The sequence below is a fragment of the Chinchilla lanigera genome, unplaced genomic scaffold, assembly GCF_000276665.1.
Source record: "Chinchilla lanigera isolate Chin_1 unplaced genomic scaffold, ChiLan1.0 scaffold00070, whole genome shotgun sequence".
In the NCBI taxonomy this organism is placed as follows: Eukaryota; Metazoa; Chordata; class Mammalia; order Rodentia; family Chinchillidae; genus Chinchilla; species Chinchilla lanigera.
Window position 1 is genome coordinate 2865326 of NW_004955471.1, and position 13498 is coordinate 2878823.

At 42.0% G+C, this 13498-nt stretch overlaps 1 protein-coding gene across 1 annotated transcript in view; it reads left to right on the plus strand.

Annotated features, from left to right (window-relative positions):
- Arhgap10 (Rho GTPase activating protein 10) overlaps positions 1-13498 on the plus strand; it is a 295503-nt gene that overhangs the window by 108263 nt on the left and 173742 nt on the right. Inside the window, exon 6 of the mRNA XM_013522864.1 lies at positions 5822-5893. Coding sequence (XP_013378318.1) covers positions 5822-5893 — 72 coding nt within the window. The remainder of the gene's footprint in view (positions 1-5821; positions 5894-13498) is intronic.

A 13498-nucleotide genomic window follows, 5' to 3' on the forward strand; every position in this document is an offset into this window, starting at 1 on the left:
GAGAGCACCTGACTCATTAACATGTTTCATATTTTTGTAGCTGCTTTTGGTGTCTACCTAGGCAAGGGAGTCCAAAACCCTTTCCAAGGCTCATTAGCAGAAAATTCTGTGGGATTTTTTTGGCAAGTATTTTATGGCAGGAATATGGCTATATAATCTTGCATATGTGGTTGTAGGATCCCATTCTGTCTTTTATCTGATTTCTAATTGCTATTTGAAAACTGTCCTCATTATTACTACTTCAGTGGTCTCTTCGAAACTGAGGAACTATAATCACCGTAAATTGGCTTTAGAGTCTTAGGGGCAGTTCTAGATTTGGTAGTCGTTTGTCTCCAGGGAAGAACTGTGTTTTGGCGTTAGAAAAGATCAGTAACACTACTGACAAACATTATATAACATTTCTGTGAAATTATAAAAGGAACTAAAATATTCAGTAATGTATTTTGAGTAAAGAAAGAAAACAATCTTTGTTGCACTGGTTGCCTTACTAAAACATTTAGTGGCTGCTTCATTATTTTCTTTTTACACTTTAGATTCTGTTCCAAATTTACAAAATCAGTCTAGAAGAAAAATTACAAAGAAGTTTAAGCTTTTAAGAGTATTTTCAATTATGAAATCTTTAGAGAGTTCCACTTCTTTTCTTGTTTTGAAAATTTGGTTTTTGACCTGTAAGCAGTAAGGTAGAAGCCCTTGTATGCTTTTCCCATCCTAGCATTGTTACCCCTTGGAGGTTAGGTGAATGTTGTATCAAATTAATTCTCCAGATGAAGGACAGATACAGTGATCTAAAATTGCTCATATGTTGTAAGGAAAGTATTTGCCCCCCAAGTATGGAATTTTGGGGTTCTCATTTCAAGAGGCTTTTGTACAGCCATATTATTGATGCCTGCACCTAGAATTTTCCAGGTATTTCCTAGGTTCTATTCTTATGGGTAGTGGAGGCCATCTGTGTCTCCAGCCTCTTTGTGATCCTCTCTGAGTTCCATGCTCTGAAATTTCTGTTTTTCTTTCTCTGCGTGGAAGACCTTTTTTGGAGATGGTTATGACCTTTTTAGGGTTTGAATCATAAATATCCTCCAAAGGCCCATATGTTGATGACTTGGTCGTCAGCCTATAGAACCGCTGAGGTGGTGGAACATTAAGGATTTAGAATTTATTGGAGAAGTTAGGTCATTGGGCTGTGTCTTTGAAGGGGCCACTGGGACTCTGGTGTCTCCCTGTGTTTTTCCTTTCTGGCTTCTATGAGGTGAGCTATTTCCTTTTTCTGCCATTTATTCCCTGCCATGATGTACTCTGCTGCCACAGATCGAAAGCAAATAGAGCCAGGAACCATGGACTGAAACCTCGGACACTGTTAGCCAAAGTAAATCTCCGCTCCTTTTCAGTTCATTCAGCAGTGGAAAGCTAATGCATGCATACTCTTTTCCTTTTCTTCTCACATTCCCTAATTCACTTCTCCATTTACCCAAGGGGTTCCTCTGGTGCTCCGTAGTCTGTGCAGCCGGCCAGCACATCACATACCACATCATGTGATGGTGATGTGTTTACAACTTTTGGAAATTCTCTCACCCAGGATGAACCCAGCCACCCACCTTCTCCTTTGATAGCTGGAGAAAATCATGAAACAAGGCAGATGCATACTCCTCAGCTCTGTCTCAGAGCTTTCAGCCTTGCTGTGGAATATTCCTGTTTCTGTGCTTTGTCCCATTTGTCATGATTCTTTCATTGATTATCCCATCTCTTCAAACAACTTCTTCCTGTGCCCAGACTCTGTAAGTGACCTTGCCTTGTACTTCATGGAAAGGTAAATCATCTGGGAGCAACTCTCTCAGCTTCTCTTTATCAAGTCTATAAACCCATTGGTATCGGCACCTGTTAGAAGTGAAGGAACAGTCTACACCTGTGAGAGGACAGCTTTCTATGCATGATCAGCATGCCATCTCTTCCCATGTTAGAGAATTCACATCATCTTTCCTGGACTTTCACATGGGCATTTAGACACACTGTCTCTAAGTACTGATATTTCATCTTAGAGACTAAACTAAAAACTAGAAAGAAACAAGCCTTCCCCTTACCTCATGTTCCCTTTCAGCATTCATCTTGTATATTGACCTTTGAAGAAGAGCCATTCCTCTGCATGTTCTCACCTTCCAGTTATCAGTTACCTCCAGCCTTGTGGCTCTTTCCCCCACCTTGCCATAGGTGTTGCAAAGGTCTCATCCTTCTTTGACTTTGCTGAATGTTACACAGCTCCATCCCTATCTTCAGTCATCCAACACTTAGTAATGTCTAATCTCCATTGCTGTTTTTTTCCTTGCCTTAGCCTCAACTTGGTGCTTGGTCTGGGACACTTTCACTTTCTCTCCTGCTTATGTACTCGTATGACTTCACATGGCAGCTACTGGCGGATGACTGCCGGACTTACGTCTCTGATCTGATCTTCTCTCCTAGGCCGTGGACCTTGTCTCTGGCAACTCATTGTAATCTTTTGGATGTTTCGTAGAATTTCAAATTTGATGTTAGCCCTTGGTATGTTCTTCCAGCTGCTTTTCTGCATGATGTTCCTATCCCAATAGGTAGGACTTGAGGCACCTGGGTTCACAAACCTAAATCTTTCCATGATTCTGCTCACCAACTAAATTGGACAAGAACCAAATCAAATCCAATGGTTAGGTTCATTATTGACCTTATGGGAATATTTGATTTGGTTCTCATCCAGTTTGAACTGAGAACAGAATTGTGGGAGGAATTAAGTTCTTGAACTGTTGTGACGGTGTCTGAGATAAACTTAAGCAGAGATTTCTTTTGGCTCACGGTTTCACAATTTGTCTATGGTTGGTTCGCTCTGTTGCTTCTGGGTCAGTGGTAAGGCAGGCCATCATCCTAGGGAGCTTTGATGAAGAAAAGTTTTACATCTCATGGGGGCCAGGATAAAAAAAAAGACATGAAAGGGTCAGGGTCCCAGTGTTCCCTGAAGGCATGGCCCCAGTGACTAGCTTCTTTCCAGCAGGCTCTGCCTCCTAAAGGTTCCACCACATCTCGGTAATACCGCGAGGTGGTGATCAAGCCTTTTGCAGATGGGCCATGGTGGTCATGGTGGGATGGAACTCTAGATCCAAACCACAGCAGTATTCTGCTCATGTGGAAATCTGGGAGTGTCTAGAAATCTCGGCCTTTTCCACCTCCAGGCCCTTACCCATTGCTTGGACTCCACGTCCAATAAAGTATTATGCCAAATCCATCACTATTTCATCCAAGCCCTCGTCATCTCCTACCTTTACCACTCTGGAAGTCTCTTGATAAAAATTTCTTCCTGTTTTCTGCACCTTAAAACCTCTCTTCCTCATAGTAGATAACAGTAATCCATAACAGCTAACCACCGTTGTGTCAGTTCTCTGCGTAAAATACTTCGGTGACTTTCCATCGAACCCAAATTAAAATGTTAGCTGTTTCTCTACACCCACAGAGCTCAACATGTCCTGGCCCTCCTCTACCATGTATCTCTTTCTGTTAATTTCATTGTTTGCTCCGTCCCAGCCATGCTGGCATTTGACCTTTGCAAAAATAGGTAGACTCCTTCTCCCCATAATCCTTTGCCATGCTGGCTTTGGGTTGGAAACGGTTTCCCTTGTGTTTTGCACTTTTAAATTTCTTTTCCTCTTTCAGCCCTTAGCTTCACACCTTTGATGAGGCTCACACTGATTGCATTTCTCTTCACACCTCCTCTGAGGGAGTCAATGCTGTATTCCTGCTTTTACTCATTGGAAAGCATTAGTGGAATTGGCAGTGACGTATCTTATGCTTCCATGTGTCTGTTACGTGTCTCCGATACAAGATAGTAAATTCTGTGAAGGCAGGAATTATGCTTATTTTTTTAATCCTTGTTTCCATGTCACCTGGTGCTGGATGCTCAGCAGATACTTGTTCCCTAAGATCATTTATTAGGAAGGCTAGTTTGAAGGGGGCAGAACCCACTTGATACTTTTATTGCATTGTCGTCTGGTACTTAAGCTTGGGCTCAGACTTACATGACTTTGAATTTTCTTTTCTACCTTCTGTGACCTTGAGTGGTTATTATCCCTGTCATCCCAGCATGTGTGCTGGCTGAACTAGAAAAAGTGTGATCAGGAGGTGTATTCAGTAAGAATTGCAGGCTAGATTCAGATGGAGAAGCCTTAGAAAAGACATAGGTATGGGTACTTAGGTAAGTGTGCCTTAATATAGGAGGCTGTGTGTAAATTGAAGCACCTTGAAAATACATGGCAGAGTGTCTCAGATCTGCTTTTCCAAATGGAGCCAGAGCCTTCCCTGTTACTTGGGTGGTCAGGATTCTGGTCTGTGCTGCTTTATCTCTGCTGTTTGCTGCCCACCCCACCCTTGACTGGGGTTTGAACCCGGGGCCTTCACACTGAGCTATATCCCCAGCTCCTTCTAATTTTTTTTTTTTCCAAGACAGTCTTACTAAGTTCCTGGGCAGGGATCGAACTTGCAGTCTTTATTCCTCATCCTCCTGGGGTGCTGGGATCACAGGCCTGTACTACCAGGCCTGGTCTGTTCTTTAGTAATACTGCAGGGTTGGTTTGCCGTTTTGCAAGCCACATGGCCTAGAATGGACAGAGGATAAACTGAATGTATTCTGAAGATGATCCTTTGACCCTGACTACTTGTTACTTCCTTTGGTCTTGTTACTTCCTTTAGGTCTCTGTTGACCCAAGTCTGTTGTACCTACTTAACAAATTTTCTAGGTGACAGTGGAATCCCGGAGCTGGTCTGGGATAGAAAGGTCAAACTCTGGGTGTCTTGACCATGGGCATAGTGCGATCACTTTGGGAGAAGTCCCTACACGGTGAAACACGGCAGAGAGGTTCGGGTTAAACTCAGAACCCTTTGCTGTGGGCTGGGGGTGTAGCTCAGTGTAAAGTGGCTGTCCAGCTTGTGGAAAGCCCTGGATCCAGTCCCCATCACATCGCTGTGCAAGTCACTTTATTTGTTTCTGTAAGTTTAAGCTTGCATTTGGGGGGTGGGTATTTGTAAAAAGATGAATGGCTTGGTCTTGTGTAGTGTTTTGAGGTGTCCAACCCTTCAACCTGGGATATTTTCATTCTCTTAGAAATGGAAACTGAAAAAGCCTTGTTATTAAGCACGTTCTCCTTAGGTAAATGTTCCCTTCTATTTGCGTTTTCAGCATCCTGTGGCTTAGAACAAGAAGCCCCAAGTCATCCAGCGTAGGATATGACTGCGATTGTGGCCAGAGTTCCCATGTGGCTCCCGTCTTGTCCGCCTCCGTGCTGTGATGTTTGCCAGCACACCCTGCCCCGGGCCTTGGGGGCCTCTTCCTGCTCCTGGGCCTTAAATCCTCACAACATATTCTCAGCAGTGCAGGGCGAACTGGTTGTATTTAAAAGGGTGGCCACAGTCCTAGCCCTTGCCTTAATGTAGTCTGATGACCCATAAAGGAATTTATTTGAATTTTAAATTTCTGAGGAGTAGGACGAAAAAAATATCTGCAACAGAAATGTCCTGTTAATGAATGTGATAGACCCTCCGTTGTTCAGAGCCCTCTTGCTATTTCACCGAAGAGGCTGGGGTTGCGTGTCCTGGCTAGTTGCCCCACATCCTGGTCCCTGAAAATATTTCTGATGTTCCAGTGCTTTAAAAAGTTGGGAGGTGATTTAACTGTTGCACTGGCAGGGTGAGATACAGCAGTTAAATGTGTTGTTCATTTTATGTCTGGGTGGGGTGCGAGAGGGAAATGCAATCCGAATTTTTTCCTTTTTTGGAAACCTAATGCTGTGCTCTTTGTTATCATTTTGTTCTCTAGGCATTAAGTGTAACCGAAACCCTGATTAAGCCCTTGGAAAAATTCAGAAAAGAGCAACTCGGAGCTGTAAAGGTTTGTGTCTAATTCGAGTGCATTTGTAAACAGAAAATGCTGCTGCTATTGTCTGCTTTATTCACTTTTGGCAGCTTCCAGAGACATGCCGGAGTAAACCATCTGTTGTTTTATGTTTTGAGTGTGCTTTTTTTCCCCTCCTTTGGAGAGATGAAATTAAAAACAAAACAAAAACACCTGGACAGAGTGGTAAAACCTCTAGCAATCTTGTTTGGCCGCACTTTTCTATATAAAACTTAGGAAATATCTAACCAAACAGCACATTTGCTCGGAATAGAAAGCTCTTACCACGACGGGGAGCGTAGTTACTTCTCTGTATACCTCTGTTTTATGGAGGAGGGTAGCAGTAAAACAGGGTTTGAAGATGAGAGACGCTGTTCTACCGTGATGCCCTTAAAACTAGGAAGAGAATATTAAGTTAGAGGGATGTAATTTCCTTCCATTTACCAGAAATTTATTAAGCTTCTGTTATGTGCCAGTATTTCTGCAGTATTGTGTATTGTTTGTGCTGGGATTCACAGATCAGGGAAGCAGAGACTCTCTGCTCAGTGATCTTGGATTAGCCAAGATTTCCGAGCATAACACAGTGACTTTGCCACAGGGGTCCTGGAATATAATTAGCAACTTCTAAGGTTTGTGAGCTGAGCTTTGCAGTTAGCCATTCCAGAGAAATAATTTCCACCACTCGTTCCTGAATTTTCTGTATGTATGTGAGGAGGGGGGGATAACATTTGTGTGTTGTTGATCCTGTTTGGCTTGGGCCATGGAGAAGATACTAACATCAATTTAAGTAGGTGAGAGAGTTTTTATACTTGTAATTTTTCTCCCATGTTGTAGCTGGGGATGTAAGGATTTCTTAAATATTTCCCTAAAAAAACCCAAAAGACAAAAAAACTATTAAAACCCCTTGGTATAAATAATCGCGGTTGCCTTAGTAGCTGGAACTACACACATGAGCCCAAAACATCCCAACTTTTCAGTTGCTGTTTGCAGTCTCCATTTTCCTTTAAGTGACTTGTTAAACTGTTGGGCATTTCTGTTTGGCCCAGAATTTTACAGTTTTTAGTGAAGGACTGTGAATTGAGGTTCAGGCCAGAAAGGCCAAGGGTGGTGAGCACCCCCACAGGCCTGATGTTTGCTGAGACACATGCAGCTCGATTGGCTCCCCCGGCTGCGCAGCAGATTGGAGGCCATATTTCCCCTCTGTGACTTTGAGCGAAGAGTTGACTCTGTCAAATGAAGGATTTAGAGATCTGACAGTTGTTTTGTAGTTTGAGGGTTCTGCTTTCTCTGACCGTGTCTCCTTAGGCTGTTCTGAAGCTTGAAAGGATTGGTTCTTTTACCATTTCATTGACAGCTAGATGGACACAGGGAACATATCTTATTCAACTGGAGGGTGATGGGAGAGGGCAAAGATGGTATTATGAAGATGAAAAACAAGTGCATTTTAAATGTGTGTGTATATAATGTATATATTTAAGTGTATTTTAGTACGCTGTCCGCCCTAGTGGGTTTTATCTATTTCTGACCTTCAGTGGACTTTTCCATTGACCCTTCCCATTGACTCTGACATAATGCTTTCTTGCAGAGCAGCTTATAAAATAAATTGTCCTTTTAAAAGGCCAAAGTATTTTTGTTCTGTCTGTGCCTGGCCCTGTGTAGTGACCACATTCTATCCTGATGCCTTGTGTATTTATCCCGTCATTGTGCTTCAAGCTGATGAAGGATGTTTCCTGCATCCTTGTTCAATGGAGTGTGTTTCGCCTGGGTACAATAGCAGTAGCTCACACCTATGAATGTTTCCTGCAGCGAGCCAGTTCTGATGGGTCCCATTGCAAATACAAACACTACCTACCTAAGGCTGATGTTCGTGTGTTCTATGTAGACCAAGCCAAAATGGTCACCAAGCTTATTTTTAGCTGACAGTTTGTTATATGTCATAATAAACAGAGAAATGTGGTTATCTATTATATAGTAATGTATAATCATCTGTCTTTTCCATTACATTGTTAAATCTTTAAAACACTGTGCTTTATTTTTTATTTCTACCACCCTCTACTCTGCTGTACTGTAGAAGATAATCTAATAAATGAGTCAACTAATAATTGTGTAAGAGCCAGGATAAGGTGTGTAGTTTGGCTATTTGATCCGTGTATGTCTGTGCTTCGTAAACGTCAAATGCTATTTTGACAAGTGTACACTCTTGTTCCTCTGGTCGATCTGTTTATATATGAGGTACTTAAAAAACACTTTGTTAAGCTGGGCATGGTGGTGCACACCTGGAATCTTAGCTTTTAAGGAGGCTGAGGCAGGAGGACTGCAAATCCAAGGCCAGTGTGGGCAACTTAGCCAAGACTCTGTTTCAAAATAAAAATTGAAAAGGCCTGGGGATGCAGCTCATGGCCTAGCATGTGTGAGGCCCTGGGTTCAATCTCCAGCAATATAAAAACAAACAAGCCAGAACACTTTGTTTTCTTCACTTAAAGACCTTAAACAAACAAACAAACAAACAAACACAAAATAGCTTTTACGTGGGGCAAAAAAAAAAAAAAAAAGTATTTTTAAAAATTTACCAGGTCAGAATTTTTAGATGCCTGTCAACATTTTTATCTTCTCTGTTCCTTTTCGCCCCTGCCAATGCCTTGTCCTTCACCTGTCTGTCAGAGCTCGTTTGGTTCCAGGGGCTCCTGCCTTTTCCGTTCTCCGAAGGCTGATTACACGTTTGTGTGGTTCAGTGTCATCTCAGCTGTGGGTGGTTTTTGTGGATTGGAGCTTTAGAAAGCTGCGAGGTATTCTCTTCCCCTTGGCTCCTGTGGAATGTGCCCTCCTGAGCCGCATCTGTTGGGCTTGACCTCCGCCCTCTGGGCAGTGGGCTCTGCTGTGTTTCCTTATAGGCTTCTACATTCTCACATACCAAGTTGCTGTTCAGGGTTCTCTTCCAGGCTTGCTTCTTCTTACCTCCTTTTACTCTTTCCGCCCTGGAGAGCTTGTCACCGTAATTCTGGTGGATCACTTTATTTCCCTTTGGCTTTTTACTTCACAGCCATGAGACTTTCTTAGCCAGTGCCCTCGGGTGCTGGGAAGTTTCACCACCGGAAACTAAATTGGGGGCCGAACAACATAGACGTCAAGCAATCTCTCAGCAGTACCAGAGCATGATTTAACTGGAGAATTTAAAATTGCTCTTTTAGACATCTGCCCAGTTAGTACCATGTGGTTTAGACAAGCAGCATGCATGTAATCAAGTGGATGCAACTAACTTTTTGATCTATGTTTGTATGTATTTATATACTTACATAATTTTTTTCTTTTTGTGCGTGTTACTGAGCATTGAACCCAGGGCCCCACAAAAGCTAGGCATGTGCTCTTCCACTGAGCTCCTGAGCCAGCCCTACTTAAAATTTTATTTTGAGACAGGGTCTTGCTAAGTTACACAGGCTGGCCTTGAACTTACAATCCTTCTGTGTGAGCTTTTTGTGTACACCTCCTCTAATCTGGATAACTAAACTGTATTGACAGTAGTCTATTCAGATGCCATCTTGAGAGAAGCCAACTATAATTTCACTCAACAGGATACAATTTTAAGCAGAAGGGATGAAAAAAATGCTCTTTTCCTATGTGTGATTTATCATTTTGCCTCATGGACACTTTTATCCGATTCTCACCTCTGATTCTCTTTATTGTTCTTTCCAAGTCTTTATCCGATGAATACATTTTAAATCAAACCTGGCTTGCCAAGATTCTGTACATGACTGTAAAATAGTAGCGAAAACCAGACAAGCTTGAATAACTTTCTCCAATTATATTTGATAAGCAGATACGTTACTTGGATTTAATTCTGTTTATTTTAGCAATAAAATAGACATTATTGCCTATCCCATGGCATAGTGTGAGAGGCCCTGGGATATAATAGTGAGTTGAAGCACTAGCTGCCCTTCAGGAATGCAGCAGCTCTATGGGAGGCTGTGACATATAAAAAAAGCAGTACAAATGCACCATAGGCGTGGTCATGGGGCTCTGTAATGCACTCTGCCACCTCAGCTCTGGGACACCTGACAGGCTCAAAGGAAGGCTGGCTTCTTCCTGGTTTGAATCCTTTCCCAGACTTGAATGAGCTGTGTGAACTGAAGACCTCTGAACTTCTGCCTTCTTATCTGTGAAATGAGGCCCGTTGCATCTGCTTTGGAGGTTATTGTGAAAATGGAATGAACCTGACAACATACTTCGTGTGTCTGGTACAGGGCCTGCTGTACAGCGCTGCAATTATTTTTGTTCTCCCATTTACGGCGTGCGTTCTGTCAGCTTGCCAAAGAACGGCTCAGGTTTTTTGTCCTGTGCCCCAGGACACAGGCTCTGCGCCCCAGCCTTCAGGATGACTCACCAGACAGAGCCTGCTGATTCTGACTGTCCTCGCCAAATAGCGCAGAGGGGCTGGGTGGATGGAATTCAGGGGCAAAAAGATTCAGGAAGCAACAGAGCACTGCTCCAGCCATGAGCTGCTGTTCATCTGCCCAAGACAGATTCCTCCCGGGCATGTGCTGGGGGCGGGGTGGAGGGCTGGATTCTCAAGGAAGAAAAGCTGAATTTCTATCTCTTCCAAGAGGCCAAAGGAGGGAGCTTAGGGGAATGGGAAGAGAAGTGTCAGGACTCTGCTTAGCTTGGGTTACAGAATTGTGTTTTAAAGAACATTTGTGCTGCTGATTGCTTGCAATGTGCATTTTGTTTTCATGTGCAGGTATTATCCTACCTCTTCATTTAAATAAGAAAGGAGGAAGAGTTGGAGTCTCTTAAGGATTAAGCAGGCCTGGGGGTGCATTCATGTAGTCCTAAGTACTCTGGAAGGCTGAAGCAGGAGACTCACAAATCTGAGCCCAGCCTGGGGAATTGAGTGACTTAGTGAGGTCCTGCAGCAGCATCAAAAGTGAAAGAGGTGGGGATGTTGCTCAGTGCAGAGGCCCTCTTGGTTCAGTCCCCAGCACTGTGTGAAAAACACCCAAGAACAGCTTTATCTTCTTCTCCAGATTACTCAAACATGAAGTAATTTTTTAATGTGTATAGCTCAGAAATAAGCCCTTTCCCTTCCTTATCTTAGAAGATTTGTAAAATGCAGAAAACTCAAAAAGTAACCCAGTAACTTCTTCCTACTCCCAAAAGGAACCAAAAAAATTCTGTTACCTACAGAAAAATGGATCAGTTAAATTCAAATTTTTATGGATTGTTCATCCAGCTTTGCTTTTGCAACAAGAAAAAAATCTTAAAAAACACGGAGTGCTTTATGTGTTAAGAATGTTTTCTTTTTTTCTGACACAGTGGTTGCGGGTGCCCTCACTGTACGTGTTAGCCTAATTGTCTAATTTCGTGTTGTTTTTTGATTTTTATAGATTCTTATGACTTCATTTTTTTTTCTTGTTTAGAAATTTCTTACTCTAAGATCTGGTGAAACAGATACTCTCTATTGTAGCTTCACTTTTTGCTTGTGACTCTTTTAAATTCATCTGGAATTAATTTTGATATGAGGTGGAGTTCTCTCTGTTTCCCAATAGTTACACAATTATACCAGCACTGTTGTTTGAATTTTTTCGTGCAGTGACTTCTGGTAGAATATATATATATATATTTTTTTTTTATAGTAATTGAAAGATCTGATTATTTCATTGTTTATTTTTATGAATGCCCCCTGCCAAATAATCATACAGCATAGGTTTTATTTGACCAATTTTACTATTGTATTTTTTCTTTATGATTTTTTTTTGCACATGCAGTTTTTTTGTTTGTTTTTTTCCGGTACCGGGAATCGAACTCACAACCTTGCACTTGCCAGGCAGGCGCTGTGCTGCTGAGCTAAATCCCCAGCCCCTCCACATGCAGTTTTATATCTCTTTATAAGCTAACTTCTTGAGAGTTGTGTTTTACCTATAAACATACATTTTGCTTGCTTAGGTTACTCGTTTATTATGTTCATGCATTTTATCAGCTACCAGTTAAAAATCAGTAGGTTTTTCACCTATTCCTGGAAGAGGCAGCCTGGGCAATGCGTTTGTATCATGTCATCGGCAGGGCAGTCCCTGGTGAGCTGGTGTGGCCCCTTGTCTCCAGAGTGGCTGTGACTATCCACCTTCCACTGCCCACCTTTCCTTCATATATTCCTTTTCTAGTCAGCTTCACTCATTGAACTACTCCCTGGCCCAGATGCTTTCAAATTCCTAATGTCTGTTTTATAAGAAACATTTTCAGTTAATTTGATCGTTTAAGGAGCTTCTTGGATTATGCTGGTCAATTTATATTCCATCTCTTTATTGTAATGCGCTGTTGGAAAGAAAAATGCCCCATTCTTTATTGCTCCTTGACAGCAGTCTTAAAATTCTTATTTCAGCACAAGAAATCATATGAGTACAAAGAAACAAAATAATATCCTGTAATCACATTCAAAACAAGTGCATGCAGAAATCATTATTCGAGTCTTGGGAGTTCAAAACAAAACACAGTGGCATTTGTCTAATACCATAACATGTACGAACAAGTGCATTTCTATGCTAATTGGTGGGTGGTGTGTTGTTTCTCGGGCTAAATTCTTCCTTCGGGAAGCCTTGTGTGGCAGTTTTCTTTCATTCCTGACTTTACCCACATGTGAACTTCCACCCCCCCCTGGTGCTGAGTGAGCCGGGTGTTTTGTCTGCTGACTTGAGCTTGCTCCTGCATTTGTCCCTTTCTGTCATTGCAGCGGCATCAGATAAGTGAGTAAAAACTTGTTGTGTATTCCTGGTGAGTACTAATCTGTAAAGACTGAGAGCGCTTCTGCGTTTCTTACCAGGTAATTTGCAGCCTGGCTTCCACTCCGAGATTCTTTTTAAACCTGAGAAACTGATGCTCAGGAAATACTGTGAGCGCAGTGTAAGGTCACCTCCATAAGTGACCAGGACTGGAACCTCAGTCTTAGACTGTACTCCACACTATCAGCTTTCTTAAACTAGCTGAGGTTTTGAGGTACTTAGCATATATTTGTTTCAGTTCATTTACTTTTATTAAAAGTTGGTGAATAACATAGTGAAAAGCAAAAAAGAGTATGTAATAGTAATAGCTTAGATTTAAAAAAATTCTATAAAATAAAAATGCCCAGGTCATAAAAAAATAAAGGACTGTGTTTCAACAAAAGAGGTTAAAGTAAGACTGCTTGTTTCTGTGTTTCTTTTTCTCGGAGATGAACCATGGGATTACCTAGAATGAGTCAGTACAGAACAATCTCTGATCATGTTGATAAGAAAATTTACGTTCTGTGCTGTCAGATTTTTTCTCTTTGAAGTTGTGCAAGTTGAAAACTAGATTTAGAGCAGACATGGGAAGAAATACCGGTTCCTGAATCTCTCCTCCATCAATCTGGGGATGAATTTAGGCGTCTTTAGATGACCTGGCTAAGGATGTCCGGTGCTTGGTACCAGCACAAGTTTGCAGCCCCCAGTGACCTCAAGTGGGAGGAGATAAATTCAAAGTGTGTGTGTGTGTGTGAGTGTGAGTGTGTGTGTGTACATGCAGAGCAGTAGGATTGACATTCTTCATTGATTTTGTGCCTAAACTAGAAAACTCATACCAGCAAAGGCAAGAATACTT